This window comes from Nannobrachium achirus, assembly GCF_963921795.1.
Source record: "Nannobrachium achirus genome assembly, chromosome: 22".
Taxonomy (NCBI): Eukaryota; Metazoa; Chordata; class Actinopteri; order Myctophiformes; family Myctophidae; genus Nannobrachium; species Nannobrachium achirus.
In genome coordinates this window covers 22154629-22176706 of record NC_137829.1, presented here as the reverse complement: position 1 = coordinate 22176706, position 22078 = coordinate 22154629, and the positions used below count along the sequence as shown (strand labels likewise).

At 41.2% G+C, this 22078-nt stretch overlaps 1 protein-coding gene across 1 annotated transcript in view; it reads left to right on the top strand.

The window, feature by feature from the left end:
• Positions 1 to 3372: 3372 nt before the first annotated feature.
• The window catches only part of ptprna (protein tyrosine phosphatase receptor type Na), a gene marked incomplete at both ends in the record, with an annotated part of 43248 nt that continues 24542 nt past the window's right edge, over positions 3373 to 22078 (top strand). The window contains 3 exons of the mRNA XM_080752756.1: positions 3373 to 3451; positions 12235 to 12285; positions 21043 to 21153. Of these exons, the coding sequence (XP_080608882.1) occupies positions 3373 to 3451; positions 12235 to 12285; positions 21043 to 21153 (241 nt within the window). The remainder of the gene's footprint in view (positions 3452 to 12234; positions 12286 to 21042; positions 21154 to 22078) is intronic.

The window sequence follows — 22078 nt, the reverse complement described above, 5'->3', positions numbered from 1 at the left end:
GGAAAGGAAAATATTGGATAATAATGTATTTAAGTCATATTTTTCACTGACAGCTGTAGGTTAAAAGAATAGTTCACCCCAAAATGACTTTTTTTTTTCCATTGATTACTCACACCATGGAGACTTGAGTTCAGTAATATTTTCAGTTTTTTGTTGCATTCCTTAGACAAAAAAAAAGAAATATTATAGTAAACCTAACCTGACGGTTTCCCCATCCAGTGCCATGCATTTGGGTCCCCATCCAGGGCCATGCATTTGGGTCCCCATCCAGGGCCATGCATTTGGGTCCCCATCCGGAATCAATGGGGGTAAATTTTATATAATCACATTTTTGTCTTAGGGGAATGCAACAAATACAATTTTTTTTTAATGAACTCAAGTCTCTATGGCATGAGTAATCAATAGAAAAATTGTCATTTTGGGGGTGAACTATTGCCTATTCCGTTATTTCAGGACCTATAGTGAACTAAAGGCTATGGCAAAAAAAAAAAAACTTCCATTTGAAAAACCATGATTGATTCAAAGTTCAAACATCTTAAACTGCCTACTGTATCTGGTTTGCGTTTTCAACAATTGTAATTCTTTATAATAACACAAGAGGGTGATAGAGTACCACCTTTTGTAAACCTAGAGCAGGGATACTCATATAGCTGAACCTGTGGGCCACATTACAAAAATGGCAAGGGGCCAGTTGATAAAATGACAACATTAATGATACTTTCATTGGCGCCTTATATTGTCAACAACACACAGTGTTTTCTGGCAAATTAATGGTATTGAATTTGCATGAGATGATACAATTAAAGTAAAAGCATCCACTTTGGGTTAAAGTGATGGTTTTCTGCATCAAAATGTATTTTTTTTTACATACATTTACATCTTTGCTGCTGCTCTGAATGAGTGCACGTAGTTTTCCCTTCCTGGATGATTATTCATGTAATTAAAGATAATATGATAAAAATCTGTCTGATTTTTTTTCTCCTTCCTTTTTTTGATTGATTGATCGATGATTGGTGGGCCAGTCAAAATTGTGCCAAGGGAGTGTCCCGCGGGCCTGAGTTTGATTATAATTACATCTAACGATGCTTCTCCTCCATTCACGTTTGGTGAATGTAGCCTTGGCCAGGAAAATTTGAAAAATTCTTCAGGTGGTTACCATCGGTCATAAGGTGTTTCGACCCACAAACCACAACACCCTCCTGATGGCCGGGTCGGCAGTGGTGGCCAAATCACTGCCCATCTCCTCCTCCTGACCAAGGCTAAACTCCCCTCTCCTGCTCTATTAGTTTTTTCCCAACAAGAGGCTTCTCTGGGGAGGTATTGGGTGGGTCCCTCCTGAGGTCTTGAGGTGACACAGGTGCGTAGAGTTCTCCAGTACTGTGGGATTATTCCTGCCTGGAGTTCTCCTTCGTCTCACCAACTCACCAACCAAGTTGTAAGTATCACTGAGGACTGCGCATGTCTGTTCTCACCTCAGATCTACTCCTTCCTTCCTTTCTTCCTTCCTTCCTTCCTGGCTTCCATCCTTCAAAGGAAGGAAGGTTCAGATCTTCCTCTTAATGCTTAGAGTTATTTCCTGTCCCAACATCTGTTACAATGCTAGATAAAATACATTTGATTTGCATGCAGTTTTTCTTTGCCCCACTTTTGGAGACCATGCAAGTCAGGAACAATATAAGTCAAGAACAATGCAAATTGGGAATGCATTTGATTGATTGATTGAAGTATTCATTATAAGTTTGCATAGGGAAAGGTACAGTTTCATGACAGTACAGTTCACTGGTACAAGGTCAACTAAAAGAAAACTCAGGTTAAACCTATAACCTTGGTCAGGTAAGGTTATAGGTTGAGTTTAAAGTTACCAGTTTCAAGTGGCAGCCGCCTGTAAGTGATTTTCAGAGCGATTTTAAAGGAAGTTGGGGATACACTCCTTTAAGGCCTTCGGTATAGGGCATTCCACATGTTAGTGGTAGGCTATAGCAAAAAACGAATTTGACCCTTTTGTTTGAGTCAACTCTGGGTTGAACATGGTCTGTGGCGTTGCCTCTGGTGTTGTAATTGTGGACATCCTTGACGTTTTGGAAGTATTTATTCAGGCAGACAGGCACAATGGTATCTTAGTGGTAGTGTATCTTGTACACCAGGCCCATTGCAAGATGCTGTACTCTGTCATCTACCCTGAGCCACCCCACGCTATGACTGGTGAGTAGGGGTGAGGTGAGTCTGACTGAGGAGTGAGGACCCTAATTATTTTTGTTTTGGGCTGTTTGGAGCCTGGTGTATTGATCATTTGCTGTCATTGATCCAGGTGCAGAATGCAGATCTTATTTAGTTCAGAGCTAAGGGGCTTTTCAACCTGCAAGCTATTTCTGTCCGAGACAAGGATAGCCGAGTCAAACCACTTGTCATGTTGATGATGTACACATTGGGCATAAATGGGAGACAGACAGACCTGCAGACATGTATGTTGTACATTGCTCTGTAAAATACTGGAGGTCTGTTGAACATGTTACCACTTACTAGCCTACATGCTACATTGGTGCAGATGTGATGCAAAGGTAGACAAATCCATGAATATGGGTTAGGTTTGAAGACAATGGGTCAGAGTCAGACAGACAGTGTCCATATTCCTGAGCCCGACACACACACACACACACACACACACACACACACACACACACACACACACACACACACACACACACACACACACGTACAGCAGGTTTTAAAAGTACCTCAAAGTACAGAACTTGAGTAAATGTATGCTGCTTATTTCTGACATTATCTCACTGCAACTGGCACAGCCCTGGGCGAGCAGAGCAGGCCTGGTGGAGATCTGCACTCAGAGGATCAGCACTTCTTTAGTCTATTATCGTGCAGTGTGCAGCAGCAGCAGCAGCAGCAGCAGCAGCATCACATCATCGCCTCTCATCTTTCTATAGTCTCTCTCATCTCTCTCCTCCTCCGCCTCAAAATGTAGACATGCCGAGCCGAAATGACGTCAGTGCAGGTTTCCTCCTTATCTCTCGTAGGAGGGCGAGAGGGATCATTGAGATCCCAGTTCCATTCTGATCCACTCCACAGATTGTAGTTCGTTCTTCCACATCTTTACCGTGGTTACTACGTCCACCCTCCATCACCAGCCCCGCCTATATGTGTCATCATAACGTAGTTACTGCCTGGGAGGAGGAAACTGCTTCTTCTCACGCTTCTTTTCGTCGTCAGGGCTTCTTTGATTTGAAGCAGGTGTGTTGATTGCGGCTGCTCGGGAGTCGGGACATCATGGACATTTAAACGGAAGAGAAGAAACGGGACTCTTCTTCATCTCATCGGCTGCAGACAGTGCCGCTGCTGACGCCTTGAGAAGATATCATGCAACATCATAATAATGTATGGCGAGCCCTGCTCCTCGTAGCCAGCTTGTGTCAACCCGGAATCTCAGATAAATACGGTAAGAAGACGCCGATTATGACCACGAAAAACTGAGATGGAGGACCAGATGATGATGGGTGCAAATTGTACAGCCAAATTGTTACTGGAGAAAAGAACTCGGTGTGCCAGCTTTTGTTTACTTATTATTTGAGCAATGGACAAATTAATATCCAGGGATAACAAGAGAGTTTTATACAAACTAAACTATGTTAGACAAAGAATATTTACATCAGAATCATAAGTGAATTCGCTGAATTGTCTCATTTTCTTATTGAGAAGAAGCTAAAATTACAAGTAATGTAATGCTGCTTACCGGTATTATAGTTAATAGGTAACTGTCTGAACTCTGAATGTCACTCCAGAAATGACTTCGTAAACTTCGTTGTAGCTATAGCTACTTGCCGTCTAAAAGACTAGGCTAGTGTTTCTGAAACTTTCAAATGTCAAGGTCTCTCCTTAACTCTCACAGTGTACAAATGGAACCAAATTTGGTTCCATTTGTACACTGCTACAGACTTGTATATGGGTCAATTTAAATTTTAGACCCTCCCTAAAGGAACCCACAGTCCCTGGAATCCACTTTGAGCACCACTGGAAGCAACCACTTGTGACACAGAATGCTGGAACAGGTGTTATACATGGGAAGTATCAATGTAAATGAAGTGACATATTGTTTGTTACAGCTTCTTGTGTTTCTAAATTAAGTATACAGTATAAGCCTACTTATAAATAGAACTGTATCAACAACATGTTTGATAAACAAACATTTAAACAGGCACCATACCTGTATACACTATTATATCAAAAAGTATGAAAATAGAACAAATAAAATGAAAAGGTATTCATGGGTTCAATTTGTAGTCCTACAGTGGCCATGTTGAGGACCAACACAGGTGTTTCACTTGTCTGATTGGCATAGAATTAATGTTCTACATCAATCAGAACACCTGTGTTGGTCCTCAGTATGGCCGCTGTAGGACTACAAATTGAACCCATGAATTGATAAGCCATTTGAGACATTTCAGCACCATGGACAGAGACATATGGCCCTTGCCGTTTTTACATGCATGCAGTCATCCAATCCACTACATTGATAAGGACTGGGCTGCAGTAGTCAAATAGTGCAAGTGGACATTGCAGAAGAAACATTAGACAGAACACAATACTGAATCATCAATAGGGCTGTCACAATTATTACATAATCGTCTAATCGTGATTATTTGACATTATCGCAATTATTTTGTCATAATCGTCATAATCGTGAATGTTGAAAAATTTCAGAAATAGTGGAAATAGCAGATCTACAAGCTCACAACGCGTCGCATCGCGACGCGTTGTGAGCTTGTAGATCGGCTATTTCCACTATCAATGTTATTTATTAAGTAGTAAGTTGTCAAATATGTCATTAATTTCTTTGTGTATTTAGGTTTTGTGTCATATCTGCCATGGGCAACTTCAAAGCCTAAAAGCCAAACAGAAATGTAATTGTCAATGACAAAAACACAATTAAATCGTTATCGCCAATTATTTAAGTGACAATTAATCGTCATGTAAAATGTCATATCGTGACAGCCCTAATCATCAATACAATATATTCATAGATACACCTAATCCATCTGTCTTTCTATCTACCTATTCAATCTGTCTGAAGCAGCCCGGAAAGCAATTACATTTATTCATTTATGTACAGATAGATGTCTTTCTATTAGACATCTTCTGCTACACAGTCAAATCAGTGATAATTTAAGTAAAAGTGTATAACATGGAAGTGAATGGGGTTAAAAAATTTACCCATTATGGGCTCAGTGTTTAAATAAAAACTGAGAATTTTACGGTGTAATTTCCCCAACACCCACATATGCACAAACGCGAGCACACACACACACACACACACACACACACACACACACACACACACACACACACACACACACACACACACACACACACACACACACACACACACGGTCAATGACACTTACATGCAGCCTATCATTCATCTCCCCAGCAACCCATCAGTCCCATGTCTAGTTGCCATGTCAACGTACTCCACTGTGGATAACAGGTGAGAGTTCAGGAGCGTTTCAGGGGAACGTGTGTGTGTGCGCACCAATGGAACCTTTAGATCAGTGATTATTCACAACCTGTGGGCCAGATACGGAGATTGGCAGAACACAGATTTTCTTGATAATATAACATAGAAAAGAATGTACGTACGGTATGCAAAACATATATAATTGGATCTTTTCTAGGCTTAGAATTATTTAATGCTTTAACTATTGAAAACTAGCAGATATACAAGCTGGTGCCACGCTGTGAGCTTTAGATCTGCTACTTTTGAAAAGTCATGAAAATGTGTGCAAATCTTTGAATATATGTATTTTTAAAGCCAACATTTGTGGAACAACATATTTTGAGATGGGGGTCTGTGGCCAAATACATATAATCTTGGGGGTCCTTGACATGAAAACATTTGAGCACCACTGACATAGAAACATAGGTTTTTCAAAAAACCTTAGGATTTAGAAGACACTTATAGAATCAGGTCAAAATATTCAAGAACTTGCACACATTTTCAAGATAAAAAAAAAATAGCAGATCTACAAGCTCACAGTGCGGCATCTATCTGCTATTTTTCAATAGTTAAAGCATACAATATTGCATAATAATGCGTTCACGGTCTAAATGGGTTAAAACCTAAAAAAAGAAAAAGAAAAATGCTTTCATTGTGCTACCGGTAAATAAGAACTTAAATAGTCACATTGGTGGTCTGGGAGTGCTTTCAAGAAGTTCAAGTGGGCCCTATTCCAGAAGATGTTGAGATTTAGACTCAACACCGCTTTAGATTACCTGACTTCCAGCACAGTTGAACCTTCAGATTACATTCCACAACAATGAGGTTTAATTGAGTGTTTATATTACTCCAAAGTTGTGGTGGTACTGTATTGAATTGCTATGGGAGTATTTTCCAGTGTGCAGACTTTCTCTTTTCTTTTGTGTACGTGTGCTTTAGTTTTTTTTCTTCATCTTTTGTATGGAGTCCAAACGAATCAGAAAAAGAGATAAAAAATGTGCAAGCAAATGCTGGTGATCTTTGGTTTTATGTTTTCACATAACAGTTTTCACTACAGGGATGTTTCAGTATGCGTTTGTGTGTGCATGCGTGCGTGTTATATCAAAGTAGAGAGAGGTGAGTCACAGTTACAGTCATGTACTGCGTCACTCCATACACAGGTAGACTGAAAATCAAGTCCTTCATTAATCGATCTTCTCTCTATTACTTCTTTCGCTGTTTTTCTTTCATATCTCACTCATTGTGCTCATATGTGCATTCAAAACAGTTTTCAGGTCTACTGTATTGATTTATTTCCATCCATCCATTTGTTTTTCACTTCTTCCTTTGTTATTGCCTTTCCTCTGTTTTCTCTTTTCCTCTCTTTTTCAGTCTCTTGACTGTCACAATGGCAGACTTGCCTGATTGATGGGCTCTGGTACAGCATGCAGGCAATGAGTTAGACACAAGAGTCCCCCCACAAGCAACGCACGCGCCCGCTCACACACACACTCTATTGCTTGAATAGTCCCATCTTTTTATTATATAAACATACATACCGGTAGTTGTTCGATGGAATACAAACGCAAGAGAGCAGTACTGTACACACAAGAGCATTTAAATTGAGTCAGTGTATTGCTTATCAGTGCACTGGTTTGTCCGTGTGAACATGTGCATTTTATAACGCCACTATGGGGATAAAGAAAGACATAAAGAGACAGAAGGAATGAAAACTGGCAAGAGCCCTGTGCTACAGTACAGTATGTCTTCTTGCTGTGATCCCATCTATGCTTAGCCTCGGAAACCCAGGCTTCTTTTGGCAATCGGAAGAAAAAGAAGCCTGGGCGATCGCGTTATGATCACTGTTGGAGGAAGTGTAGAATTTCCCTAACCAATCAGAGTGCAGAGAGCGTCGCACCAAATGTGTTGACGTCATGACGCAGCAGCGTTCTCTGCGCTGAGCAGAGGAGCAGAGGGGGGGGGGGGGGGGGGGAGGAGAACACATGCTATTGGCCAGAGACTCGCGGAGAGACTCGCGGAGAGATTCGCCGCGCCCGCCCATCTGCCTACACAAACTGGTCCGCGTTAGGTTAGAGTGATCTATGCCTAACTGTCTCCCACATCACCAACTGAGGTCTATCACATCTGAACACCCTGGCGTTGGGAAGCGCAGTGCAAAAATAACGCTGGTTTCTCGCCAGTTGCTTATACATCTACAAAACTGATGTGCACTTTGTGTTGCCAATCACAGCTGTCAAATAGTAGCTTAACCCCCCCCCCCCCTCCCAAAATACATAAATAATAACTTTAATAATTATTTCTACATTTTTATGATTTCATTCCGACTCATTTGTAGCCTATGTAGATCAATGGGTTGGCAAGACAATGCAGTGACACCTAGAAATATAATGGGATGCATGTCTTCAGAGCTATAGGAGGCAACGTGGCTTTGGATTAGACCAGGGGTCTTTTCAGGCCAAGGACCCCTTAGCTGAGAGAGAGAGATGAAGCAGGGACCCCTAGTAAATATTGTATAAAATTGTTTTGCAGATTAAAAATGTCCATAGCTTTCTTAGACAGCTTAACTTGTTTGACAGCACTATCATCAGTGTATGTTGGAATAATGTGTATTTTCAGACATTTAACTACTTGGCAATTGTCAAGTCTGCTCTTCTTATCCCTCTACAAACCTCTTTGTCAATAATAGCCGATCTACAAGCTCATTGCGAGGCGTTGTGAGCTTGTAGATCTGCTATTTTTGGCTAGTAATGTTCCACTCAGAATAGGGATACTATAGGGTTCAAGTGGTTAATGTAACATGTATCACACAAAGATTTGGTGCCCCCCCCTGTACAGTAGTAACTCTGAGGACCTCCTAGGGGTCCCGGACCCCCTGTTGAAGACCACTGGATTAGACCTACAGTACTGTACATGCAGTCAGACATCGACAGAAGATCGTGGGAATTTGGGCAAACATGTTTAACCCGCTGTGCAATATGACCACCTGTTCCCTGTCAAAGTCCAAATGAAAAGAAGAAAAAAAAGATATTTGTTTGTTTCAAGGTTTACGAGATTTCTGCCTTCTGAATACTGCTAACACATTGTACTGCAGACTTGCAGCTGTATCCAGGGACGTGCGGGCCATTGGGAAAAACGGGACAACTCCCGAACGGCCGGTTCATTCCCGGCCGGTCCAGGCTGCTATTATAGGAAAAAATTAAACTGTTTGCACAAAAGTAAAAATTAAACTGTTTGCACAAAAGTAGTGAAAACAGCCGATCTACAAGCACACAACGCCTCGCACCGCGAGGCGTTGTGTGCTTGTAGATCTGCTGTTTTCACTAGTTTAAATAATTTTTTAAATGATAAATACAAAACAAACGGTTTTGGACATACAAGGTTTCCACCCGACAACGACGAAATATAACTAATGTAATTGGCCCACTGTCAATTGTCATGATCTGAAATGGCAAATCTTTGAGTAGCAGCAGCTACTATATCTCTCTCTATAACGCGCAATGAGGGCCTCTTCCAATTCTTTTTCCCGGGCTGAATCAGGGGCCCAGCACGTCCTTGGCTGTATCTATCATGAAAACGTCTTTGCATAGCTCGTTGCACTAATGCTGCTCTGCTTGAGCCCTGAGGACATTTTTTAGAAAATGTCACTGTGGGATGCCTGGGTGGCTCATACTTGTAGTTCAGTCAGATAACTTACGAATAGATTGAAGCAATATTTATTATAGAATGAGTGTACAAGTGTAGATATAACATTTAGACTTGGCGTTCAGGCTCTGCTACCTTATTCTCCCTGCTCAGCAGCAGTACAAATAGAAACCATTATTAACCATTAAGAGCAGGGAGACATATGTATATATATACACACATACATATATATATATAATAAACACCCCCCATGGGGAACAGAACTAGTAACAGAGCCTTCTGGTGGAGCTGGGGAGGCGGTGGGAGCAAACAAGCGCATAACAGACAACAGTCCAGGACAAGAGACAGCAGGAGAACTGACAGACTGAGGCGAGCTTAAGTAGCCCGGCAATTGATCAGCTGACTGCCACATTGGCGTGTGACGTAATAACATGGTAATAAGCATCCGTATGCGCTTATGCAGCGCAGTATGATATTCTCAAGTATACCTGCCTGAACTAAACTCGCAGGCTACGTTATCATTAAGGGGATTTAATAAGATATTTGACCAATCTGTGAAGTAAACCGTTACCAAGAAATGTCTTCACCAATGTGTTTCTAAAGGTGTGTAATAATATGTACTAAAAGGTTGAAATTCAACTCCCGGGGGAAACCTCATAAAAAACTATAAATAATAAATCTGCTTTAAGTAGCATGTGAGGGGTCAAACTAGGGGTTTTTCATGATGCTGAATCCATTGCAAGCATTTGTTTTGCACGAAAAACATTCCGTGGGCTACAAATGGCCCCCACAAAACGGTGCAAAGTGATGACTCATCACTAAACCATTGTTTTGTGGGGCTGTTTTTAGCCCAAGGATCAGGATCAGGATTCAGCATCATGAAAAACCCCTAGATTGACCTTTCACATGCTACTTACAGCATATTTATTTTCTGTGTTTTTTCCCCCTGTATAGTAAAGTTAACGGGACACGAACTTTCATCAGTTTTTTATGAAGTTTCCCCCGGGAGTTGAATTTCAACCTTTTAGTACATATTATTACACACCTTTAGAAACACATTGGTGAAGACATTTCTTGGTAACGATTTAGTTTGCAGATTTTATTATGTTCCCCTTATTACTGGTTTATGCTCCGCCATACAATGTTATTGCATGCCAAAATAGATCTACAAGCTCAAAACACATCGTGGAAGGTCTGCTTTGTGATACTAGCCACAAAGTATAAAATCGGGCTTCAGCCAGTTAGGCAAGAGCACATGTTCTGAATTTTAATCTGACTAACTCCCATCATGATGATGTCTTGCATGTCTGCCTTCTTTCTCTCTGACCTCGGTTTCCTGACTCTGTAAATGGTAAATGGTGCGTTTTAGGGCTGGGATGCGATTACAATTTTTAATCTAATTAATTACAGGCTCTGTGATTAATTAATCGCAATTAATCGCATTTTAATCGCACATCGATATTTGACCTGGGAAGCATTTTTTTTTTCAAGTAAAACACTTTTTGTTGTACGAGTGAATCAACGAGTGAGTTTTTAAAATCTAAATTTCGCATCGACTGGGCCAAGCAAAACGCTCTGATCGGCTACTTCTCACTTTGCGTTTGTTGTCTCTTCTTTGGTTGGTGCATCGCTATGATCGGTATGCCCGAAACTGAAGGTTCTGTGGTGCAAAAACTAAGTGCGATTAAAATGCGCTAATTTAATTAATTGCGTTAATTAATTAATTTTCTGTAATTAATTAATCGCAATTAATCAGTTAAAGTCCCAGCCTTAGTGCGTTTATATACAGAGATTGTGCAAACTAAGTACAGTACATGCTACTGTCTAACAAAGCAAAAATTTCACGCAAAACTATATTTTTTAAACTAATACAAAACAACAACTCAAAAACACAAAGACAACACCGTAGCCTGCTATTGGCACAGGATGGCAGGAGACTTCTACAGTGCCTGCCATGGCTAGTGTTTTATGTTATACTACTCAAGGATAAGAGCCGTGTGGGTGGAGAAGGAACAATGACTTCCACTCGTAGCGCTAATAGAAAGTAACACATACATAGGGTGCGTTCGGAAATGTGCACCGGGTGTGTGCTCACTGTAGTGAGTGCAGTGGGCGGTGAGGTAGAGTGCATTCAGTGTGGCTTATTTACGTACGAACGACCAGTTAAGTCTGAACTCTGAAGGAAAACTTTCTGAAAAGCAGCAGTTGCTAACGTAATGTTTGTATTGAAAGGTAATTTAATTCATAACATTGGCCTACCTGCTGTTAGTTTACACATTGATGCGTGTGTAACAATAAAGCCCAAATGGTGCATTTGTTATCATTTCCAACATCATTGTTCAAAGCTGAGAAACGCGAGACACCGCCATGAAAATTGATCAATCAAAACACTGCATTGAGGCACCACTATTTCAAACCCCATCTTCTGAGTAGAGTCGGTCAGTGCGTGCACTGAGCACACCAGGGGCGCAGCGCACTGGATTTTTAAACGACAACACACTGAGTGTACAGAATAATCAAACGACAACATGGCACACCAGTGCGTTGACTGCGCATTTCCGAACGCACCCATACTGTACATGCTGGGAACTGCAGGTGAAGATACAAATCACTCAAGAAAATGTATCAAGACCAATTCTGTTTACTCTCATATTACTATGGTAAATGGTGCATAGTGCCTTTATCCAAGGCGCTTTACATAGATAAATGTGTGCATTACATTCACCCATTCACACGCGGATGGCGGAGGAAATCATGAGGGCACCAACCTGCTCATCGGGAGCAACTAGGGGTTCAGTGTCTTGCTCAAGGACACTTCCACAGTAACTAGGGGGAGCCCGGGATCAAACCGGGAACCTTCTGGTTGCCAAACGGCCACAATATAACTGTAAGATATAAGATGTAGTGTTCCTAACATATGTAGTACTGATTGTTTATGACTGTTTTAAGTTGACAATTAGACTCCCAAACCACAAGCTATAGCCACAGGTATTTTATTGCTGGTTGATTTACTGTACTGTCTTGATGTTGTTTTTGAGGTAAACGGTTAGCTGATGCTCTGTCCCTCTCCCTCTATCTCCAATCAGGTTGTCTGTTTGAGAGGAGACTATGCACAAGGGAACAATTCTGCTCAGATGGTGAGTGCGCACGCACGCACGCACGCACGCACGCACGCACGCACGCACGCACGCACGCACGCACGCACGCACACTGTTGTGATCTTGTTGATTTTTAGAGCAGTGGTTCTCAGACATTTATATGTCAAGGACCCCCGCGTTTTTATGTGTTTGACGACGGACCATCATCTGAAAGGATTTTGTGACCAGGGACCACCATGAGAGAACATTGTCTTAAAAAGTTTCATTAATTGTTGAAGATTTTTTTTTAAATAGCAGATCTTCAAGCTCTCAACTCATATTCTCGTATAAGCTCTCTCGTAAGTTTGTCGATTGGCTAAAGAATAGGTTTAAAGTGGTTAAAATGTTCCTCATTTAGCTTGGGACCTCCTGAAATCCCCTCTAGGACACCCAGGGGTCCCCGGGCCCGTATTTGAGAACCACCGATACAGAGTACTAATATGGATCAATACTTCAATAGTGATAGCTTTAGGCAGGCAAAAATGTTACACATTAAGATAGAAAATTAAATGAGGTGTGTCCAAAACATGAAGTTGAAGTTGCTTTATTACATACGTTGAAAAACATGAAATTACTTTAGCTTTAATATTTACCACTCAAAACTAAACTAACAGCAGTAACACCAAAAGCTGTGAGCCACCAATAAACTATGGCCCTGTCTTCGACCAAGTGTGTCTTCCTCTCCAGGTACTGTATCTGTATATAGAGGGTGACCACACACACACACGCACACGCACACACACACACACACACACACACACACACACACACACACACACACACACACACACACACACACACACACACACACACACACCAGTCCATTTGGTTACATTTTGTACACTCAGAGTTAAATTAGCACTGAGAACTTTACAGTGTAGTGCTGGCTGTGCTACAAATTGCCCGTCTGGGAGAACACAAAAAAAATAACCTTGAGCCTTGAACATCATCAAACAAGTGTGTGACGTGTTGCTGGGTAGATTTAGGTAGCGGGCGTGAAATAGAAGTCAGTGACACACTTTTATCTCTGTGCCCGTTGGTTTTGTATTGAGCTACAAAAGGATGAGCGCTGTGTGGGTGGATGTGTGAAAAAAAGGCAGATTTCCACTTACTGTATTTGCACACTGGTGTCGCACATGCACCTAAAGTAGCAGATGTACAAGCTCACAGCGCTTCGCGAACACCATGCATCGTGAGCTTGCAGATCTGCTGTTTCCGGTAGGCGACACCCGCACGCAACTGAGTATAACTCAGGTTTTACTCTGACAGTGTATTATGTTCAGGACAGTCCAGATTATTTTCAATTGATTTATTACATCTTTTCTCCCCCCCCCCCCTCTCTCTCTCTCTCTCTCTCTCTGTCAATTTCAATTTCAATGTTCAATTTCAAAAAGCTTTATTGGCATGATAAAATATGTCTCACACTGCCAAAGCATAGATATAACATAAAACAAATCATAACATTGTATATACAGGGACACAACTGAACAATAAACATCCTAATGACAATAATAGTGAAAGCAAGTAAATAACAAACAGTGATACAAATATAACAGTAATATGCAGCAGTTAGTTTTTATTTTGTTTATCCAGATGTACTTGGTTCTTCTGTCCACTGGCTGTCCCCTCAGTTGATGACACCACACATATTGTGCAGCCAAAAAGGTGCATTTAGACTGCTCTTCCAGAACATAATATTTTGAAGTGACGACTTATTAATGGTGGAATAAAATCCTTTATATTTTTCTTTAATTTTAGGGAAGAATGATGCTCTAATGCAAGTGGCTTCAACAGGGGGTCCGGGACCCCTAGGGGGTCCTCAGAGTTACTACAGGGGGTCCTCCTTTTTCTCATTTTTTATATTAACCACTTGAACCCTAGCGTCCATATTCTGAGAACTTAAGCCAAAATGTCAAGTTTATTGATTGATCAAGTATTGATTGTTCAAATGTTTAAATATGAGAAAATACAAATTGACATGAATCCAAAATACACTGACGATTGTACCGTCAAATGATGAAACTATATGGAATCTCTGAACAGGTTTTGGGGGGTCCCTGCATCATCTCTCTCAACTAAGGGGTCCTTGCCCTGAAACCGTTGAAGACCCCTGCTCTAATGTCTTTATATTTGTAACACTGTAGGAACAAAAACTGTTCTCTCCTTGAGAACAGAGTGAACACAGTTCTCTCTCTCTCTCTCTCTCTCTCTCTCTCTCTCTCTCTCTCTCTCTCTCTCTCTCTCTCCCTCTCACCCCTACCTCCCTCTCCTTCACTCTTCCCATCTCTATGGGTACATTACATTGTTGTACATCTGATAACATCTGATATCAAATGGCAGAGTAAATGTTCAGGACTGATTTCCTGTTTCAATCTTTCCATGACCACAACAAGAAATGTAATTATTTACTACATCCGCGTCGGGCTTTGCGCACACACGTACAAGGACACAGGTACAAGGCAGCACCTTAAATGGTGCTGTGCGGATATTAGCAAAGTGCGTTGTGTGAAAAGAATACAAACATTGATCAATGATTCTTTCTTTCACAACCTCTCTCTCTCTCTCTCTCTCTCTCTCTCTCTCTCTCTCTCTCTCTCTCTCTCTTTCTCATGCACTTTTCCCTCTTTTCATCCAAGCAAGCCCCTCCTCCACTGCCCTGTCTCCATGGTAACTCTGACATCACGATGAGGTCGACTCCCCCACGGTCGCTGAGCTAATACAGTGATGAGTCACTGACATCCACTTACGCATTTCTCCTCACCCACGCGCGCACACGCACACACACACACACACGCACACACACACACACACACACACACACACACACACACACACACACACACACACACACACACACACACACACACACACACACACACCGTTGTTGAATGGAATACAAAATAGATTTATGTGGTACCATTCAGAAGCAGACACATTCTGGTTTTCAATGTTATGTAATTTTTGTCTTTATTTTTGAGAAACCATATTACTCTTGCAGTACACATATATTTCTTTCTTATTAAAAAGCACTTAAAATATATATACTGTACATATAGATATAGTTATTTATAGCTGAGGTACAGCTTGTAAAGGATCGAGCATTCGTGGAATGAGCAAAACAGCACAATGTGTGGGTAGCGACCCATTTTTTATTTATTTCCCAAATCCACTGCAATATTGTTCTGTTGGCATTCACTCTCGTTGTGAGCTTCAAGTGCTGGCAGCCAGGTGTGTGCCAGTCACAGGTGTGTGCCTGGCACCTGAGAATGGGTCCTGCAGCTTTATTGAATCTGGTGGAAAGATGCCATGTTTGTCCATTCAAGATATAACTTTGGTGTTTTCTGTATGACAGGGTCATTTCCCCAAAGGTGAGGGAAATTATTACTAGCAGGTAGCAGCCCCAGATTATTGGAGAAATGTGTAAGTTCAAAAGCAATTCTGATCATAGTACCAAGTACATAATAGCCAATGGGCTAGCTAGAAACATAAAATACATTTTGATTGTTTGTTTTGTGTGGTTAGTCTACTGTAACCTATTTGCATACTAAATCCGTTTTGCGTTGAAAGATAAATCCAATTGAGACCATCTGCCCATAGTGTTTAAGGTTGACAATCACAGGCTTAATAAGCCATTACATCTCTCAATTTGATTACATTATAGAACACTTTTGGGTGGAAAAGGCAAAAATCAATAGAAAACGGACTGTTTCACTTGGCTGGGTATTCATTCGCTGCGGCAGCTCTGGCCCACTGGAGGATTGTCACACCTCCTGCACCGTAGAATGGACTCACCTCTGTGTCTCATGACTGTTTGTTGGCTGACACCAGTGACTAATCAGTGGTGACATAGTCTACGTGACCCTTAGCTCTGGTCCAGAGCGTTAGCAAGGTCTCTCTAGCGCTCTAAGCAGCCTAAGGCTTAGACAAAGGACCAGGAATTCCACTGTCTGCCCTACGAGAGCTCGACTTCAGTAAAAAATAAACAAATCTACTACACTATTTTTGTCATGAAATAAAATGCATCCAACCTCACCACCGCAGACACAACCCGGAAATAAGAATACTAAACTGCGGTGGTCGAGGTGGATGCATTTTATTTCATGACAAAAATAGAAATAGTGTATTTACAGAGTGGAGAATAGACTTCAAACAACGCAAGACTACCTTTGTTTAGGTGGGTACATTACATTGTTGTACATCTCATAACATCCAATATCAAATGATTGAGTTAAGGTTCAGAACTGAGTTCCTGTTTCAATCATTTCATGACCACAACAAGAAATGTAAATATTGACCGCGATTCGAGCTTGTGGATATGCTACTTTTGATGCTTGTGTGTGACGCTGTAGTATGATCAAGTAGGGCATACGAACGGGGACTGCCCATTAGTCCGAAGTTAATATGGAGCAGCAACGATATGTAACCAGTTCCTAAAGGAATATACTTTCAGAGTACTGGTAAGATATGCATTGAAGATGGGGAGGTGACTTCAGCAAACATTCATGCAACATGCATGTACAGTAGAGAGCAGCTCACTGGACTGCTAGCAACACATGATCTATTCTAAAGAGAAAGTATTTGATTTTTTATATAAAATTGTCAAAATAATTGTGGCCCCAACATCATGTTGTGGTGGATGAGAGTGACGGCACACTACAGTTGTAGCACACCGGTGTCGCATCCCGAAAACGGACAATCTACAAGTTCACGACGCGTGGCTTTGCACAGCATGGTGAACATGTAGATCAGCTATTTATGGCGTGTGACACTGGCACGCAACAAAGTGTAACAGTGTTTTAAGTTGGTGGTTCGACCCAGACAGAAATAGTTGCAATCCGTTGTGGCTGTTCAGCACCCCCGTCTCCTTTCCATTAATCTTCTATTCTTCCTCCGTCCTCCTTCATCTCACCTCTGTTTTAGCTATTCTTAGACCTGACTCAGTCTTCACTCAGTCCCACTGGGACAAGGTTTACTATTAACTGCAAAACAATGAAAAATAAATAGATAGATAGGTAGATAGATAGATTTCATATATTTTTTAAACGTTCATATATTCTAGAAACATTGCACATTCAGTCCATATTTCAAAATATTATAATATTACATGAGACCACTCAAAACAAGGATTTATAACAGAGAAATGCCAACCTTCTGAAGCCAGAGTTGCTTGAAGTCCAGTGGGAAGTTTCCGCAGTAATTTTTATAATTTGGGGTTCTATGGCATCTGCAATGCTTTTTTACACAATATTCTATTTTTTTAGATGGATCTTTACATATAGTTACATACTGTACATACATACAAGAAACGTACAAGAAAGAAAGAAAGTTGTGCTACGTCAATCGAGCGGCTCATTACTGGGTGATCACCTGCCTGGCTAAATAAAGGCTCTCTAGAATTGGGGCCAGCATCAGTGTACATCTGTGTGTTCTCAATGTGGGGTCTGGGGACTAGGGGTCCTTGAGGGGTTCCAGGGGGTCCGCACATAAATGATTGATAGTTCATCTTTACATGTGAAAGTAAATACATATAGAGAACGTACAAGCATGGCTATTTCGATTATCACTCTACCTACAGTACAGTACATGTGGAAAAGACTCTATTCTCAGATTGGGGTCCCAGAGATAAAGATAAATAAATACATAAATCAATCTTATCCTTGTGATTGTTGAGAATCACTGAATTAGATTTAAAAAAATACTTGCGGTTTGCTTTTGCCTCTCCGTCTCCCTTGGACATTTGCAGACTGTGACTCAATACTGTGTTGGTTACACTGTGTGTGTGTGTGTGTGTGTGTGTGTGTATGTGTGTGTGTGTGTGTGTGTGTGTGTGTGTGTGTGTGTGTGTGTGTGTGTGTGTGTGTGTGTGTGTGTGTGTGTGTGTGTGTGTGTGTTTATTTTGCTCCCCTCAACATTGACCTGGAAATAATAAGTTACACAGCAGTGGCAGCACTTCTGTGTCACCAAAGAAGTCAAAATAGAGCACAGAAGTTACGAAATAGGTCCTGTAGTGCCACTTTTTTACACTCTCAGAATTACAGCAACACTGGATTTTACTGTGCAGACAGCAGATGTATGTATCTTCACAGCAGGATCCACTGGACATAATGAAACCATTATGGTCTACAGATTTAGCTGTGTGCTGTTTGGCTGCTAGGGGCTGCCTGGTGGTGATTCATCGATGCACCAAAAAGCACGGCCTGCATTCATGCCTGAATCCATTTAAGTCTGGGAATACATTTCATTTTCTCGGCTCATTGAGGTCTCAGTGTGAAAAACACAGAGCTGAAACCTCCCATGTCTCACAATGCCATCTGCATTATAGATAGTATTTGTGACTGGTGTATTTGGGTTGCGTAAAAAAAATAAAAAAGCATCTTTACCACCTGTACAAATGGAACCATTTGGACCTGTAAGGGCCACAAAACAAACCGACACAAATACTGTACATAGACACTGATGAATACCCGATTAGTCATTAATTTTGTTTGCCTTAATCAAAGAAATAAACAACTACAAAATGTGCCATTGTTTGTCCTTTCCTTTATATAGTGGATATGCACGTGACATAATCATCATACCCGGGAGTTATGCGGGAACGCCTACTGAGTGGCAACAAAAAAAAACTACTTTCTGGCCTTGACAGCCCATACATCCAAACAGAAAAGTCCTATCTGATTGCATTAAACGATGTTAAACGACGTTAAACTCACTTTGCCACTCGATTTGCCCTTCACTGTCTTAATGCATGCACATACCCTCTATAGTCTGCACCACTGGGGGATTTATACTGTACACGTACTGTATATACAGAGTGAAACAAACACATCTCGTTACAGTAGTTATACACTTCAACTAACCAAACAAAAGAAGAGGAATAAAACAGCAGAACAGTTAGGAACAATGCAAATCATTATCTTCGTTGTTAGAGGGCCACCTGCTGGTTCAAAAACCTGACCTAAAAAAGACCAAAACAGAGCCAGATCAAGAGTGGGATTTTATTTTATTCAGAAACTATGACTCAACTAGTGTAGGCTAGAGCTATTAGTCATGACTATTTGATATTCAAATGCTTGCTGAAGCTGTCCTACAGTATGCTCGGCACAAAACAAAAGTAAAAAAATAAATAAAATGTGTGTGAGGAATTTTACCAGATCTTATACATGACAATTTACCAAGAAAAGTGCTATATAAGTCTGATGTATTATTATTATATGTACAGCTGTATGTAGTCGCTGGGTTAGGGTGGGGGGGAGTGGGACTGAGTTACTAGGGCCCATGGTGGAGGGGCCTTAACTATTTTATACTTTAGCTATATTGAAAAATAGCAGATGTACAAGCTCACAGGGTTAGGGTTGCTGCGAGCTTGTAGATCTACTATGTGATCTGCTATGTGTGAAAATGTGTGCAAATCTTTGAATAAATGTACTTTTTAAGCGAACATTTGTAACTCAAATTTTGCTTCTGGGGGTCCCTGGCATTTTGAGATGGGGGTCCGTGGCCAAATACACATGAAAAAGTTTAAGCACCACTGACATAGAAACATAGGTTTTTCAAAAAATCTTCAAAGATTTGCACAAATCTTCAAGATTTTTCAAAAATAGCAGATCTACAAGCTTGCAGCGTGGCACTCGATGCCGCGCTGTGAGCTTGTATATCTGCTATTTTTCAATAGTTAAAGCACAAAACAACACAGTGAATCCTTGTACCCATGCAGGGCCCAGAATTTGGTGCGACACCCCTGACTGGAGGGCGTGATTAGCCAAGGTGAAAATGTGTCAGATCATTGGATCTCCAAAAGATATCGATAGAACCGCATATCCCCATATATGGACTGAGTGCTCTGATGACATCAATATGATGTCATAGACTGGCCTAGACTCCATCCATATGTGGGCATGCCTGAGAGGGAACTCCATATCATGTGCATAAACGGGACACAGGCAGACAGATACATAAATCTCCATCATATGGGCATAAAAGGGACAAGGGGTACTCTGACCATGGTTACTGCATAACCGGGTCAAGCGTGCATTTCCAACTTGAATCATTCTTGACATGCCTCATTCCTGAGTTTGCTAGTTAAAATAAGGACTAAAATTTAGAGATGTTACCGATCAATCGGCAATGGATCGGATCGGGCCGATCAAAGCATGATCGGCGATAATCGGTGGTTTAGATCAAAAGGTAAATTCACCAATCTGATCGGATCGGTGCATCTGATCAACCAGCCGTTCAGTATGCCCACTTGAGGCCATTTTGGGGTATTGATTTCCACAGTGCTGAAGGAATAATTAGTTACTGCTATGATAATAAATACATAGTAATGCTGGTAAATAACTATAAGGCAAATATATAAATGAATTAATGAGTGAATGAATGAAATAAAGTTAAAACATTAACATTTAGAAAATATAAATAATAACTTGATCGGATCGGTGATTGATCGGGATCGGGTGATCAAACTTTTGTGATCGGTGATCGGTTCCAAAAAACCTGATCGGACCATCCCTACTAAAATTATATTTCAGAACAATGACATAAATGATACTAATGATGCTGATTCTGTGTGCACTGTGCATGCGTGCGCACTGTGCGTGCGCGCGTGTGTGTGTGTGTGTGTGTGTGTGTGCGTGCGTGCGTGCGTGCGTGCGTGCGTGCGTGCGTGCGTGCGTGCGTGCGTGCGTGCGTGTGTGCGTGTGTGTGTGTGTGTGTGTGTGTGTGTGTGTGTGTGTGTGTGTGTGTGTGTGTGTGTTTTAGATGGGCTATTCGGTCAGTGTCGGACCTCAAAGCAGGACCAGGTCCATTATCAGGTGACTGTTCCAGTTCTGAAGAGGATGCAGGAGGTCCTCAAACAGCTCACGTTAAAAGGTGAGCTTCTTAAACATGATAGTGATTGCGGCTTGATATAGTGAAAAGCATGCACTATTGCACTAATGTTCTTTTGTTTTGGCTGAGGTAATTGTTTAACTACTTAAGCCCTATTTTATACTTGCAGTACAGTACAGTACAGCCTACAGTGTATAAAGACGGGACACCACCAGGATTAATCACTCAAGATGTACAGTTTGTACACTACAGTATGATTTCTATAATATATGATATCTAACTATTAATTTAGCGAATGTCTATCCGCTATCCGTTTGTCTGCATGCTGACATCACTGATATTACACAGTGTCATCACCATGGTAATAGCCGCATGCCGAAACAATGCCCAAATTTGGAGATGAGCATGGTGACATCCACCATGGTAACAGCCACATGCTGAAACGTTGCCCAAATTTGGAGATTGCAAAACTGGACGTCAATGGTGACTATTCTGCCCAACAGGCACCGGTCTGGGTTCTCCAACATTACTTCCGAGACTCCTACATTCAATCTCTCATACACACCCCCCAGGCACAGGACTAGTATAATATATTATATAACTTCAGAAGTAATTAAACGAAAGACTCTTGCACATCTACAAAAGCGACAGGTGCGTCGAGGAGAGACCAAACAATGGTCCGGTCAACTGAGTAAGAAAAAACTCCACGCACACCGTCTTCAAACGAAATAAGGTTTTAATGGGGAATCACAAGGTTTTGGTCGTATTTAGACCTTCATCAGGCTATCTTTATCTTACAGTCTGATGAAGGTCTAAATACGACCAAAACGTTGTGATTCCCCATTAAAACTTTGTTGCATTTGAAGACGGTGTGCGTGGAGTTTTTTCTTCCTAAACTTCAGAAGTAGAAATGAATGAATGTGCTTCCTGTGCTGCACCCTCCCCCAGTTCCCCCGGAGGCTTCGTG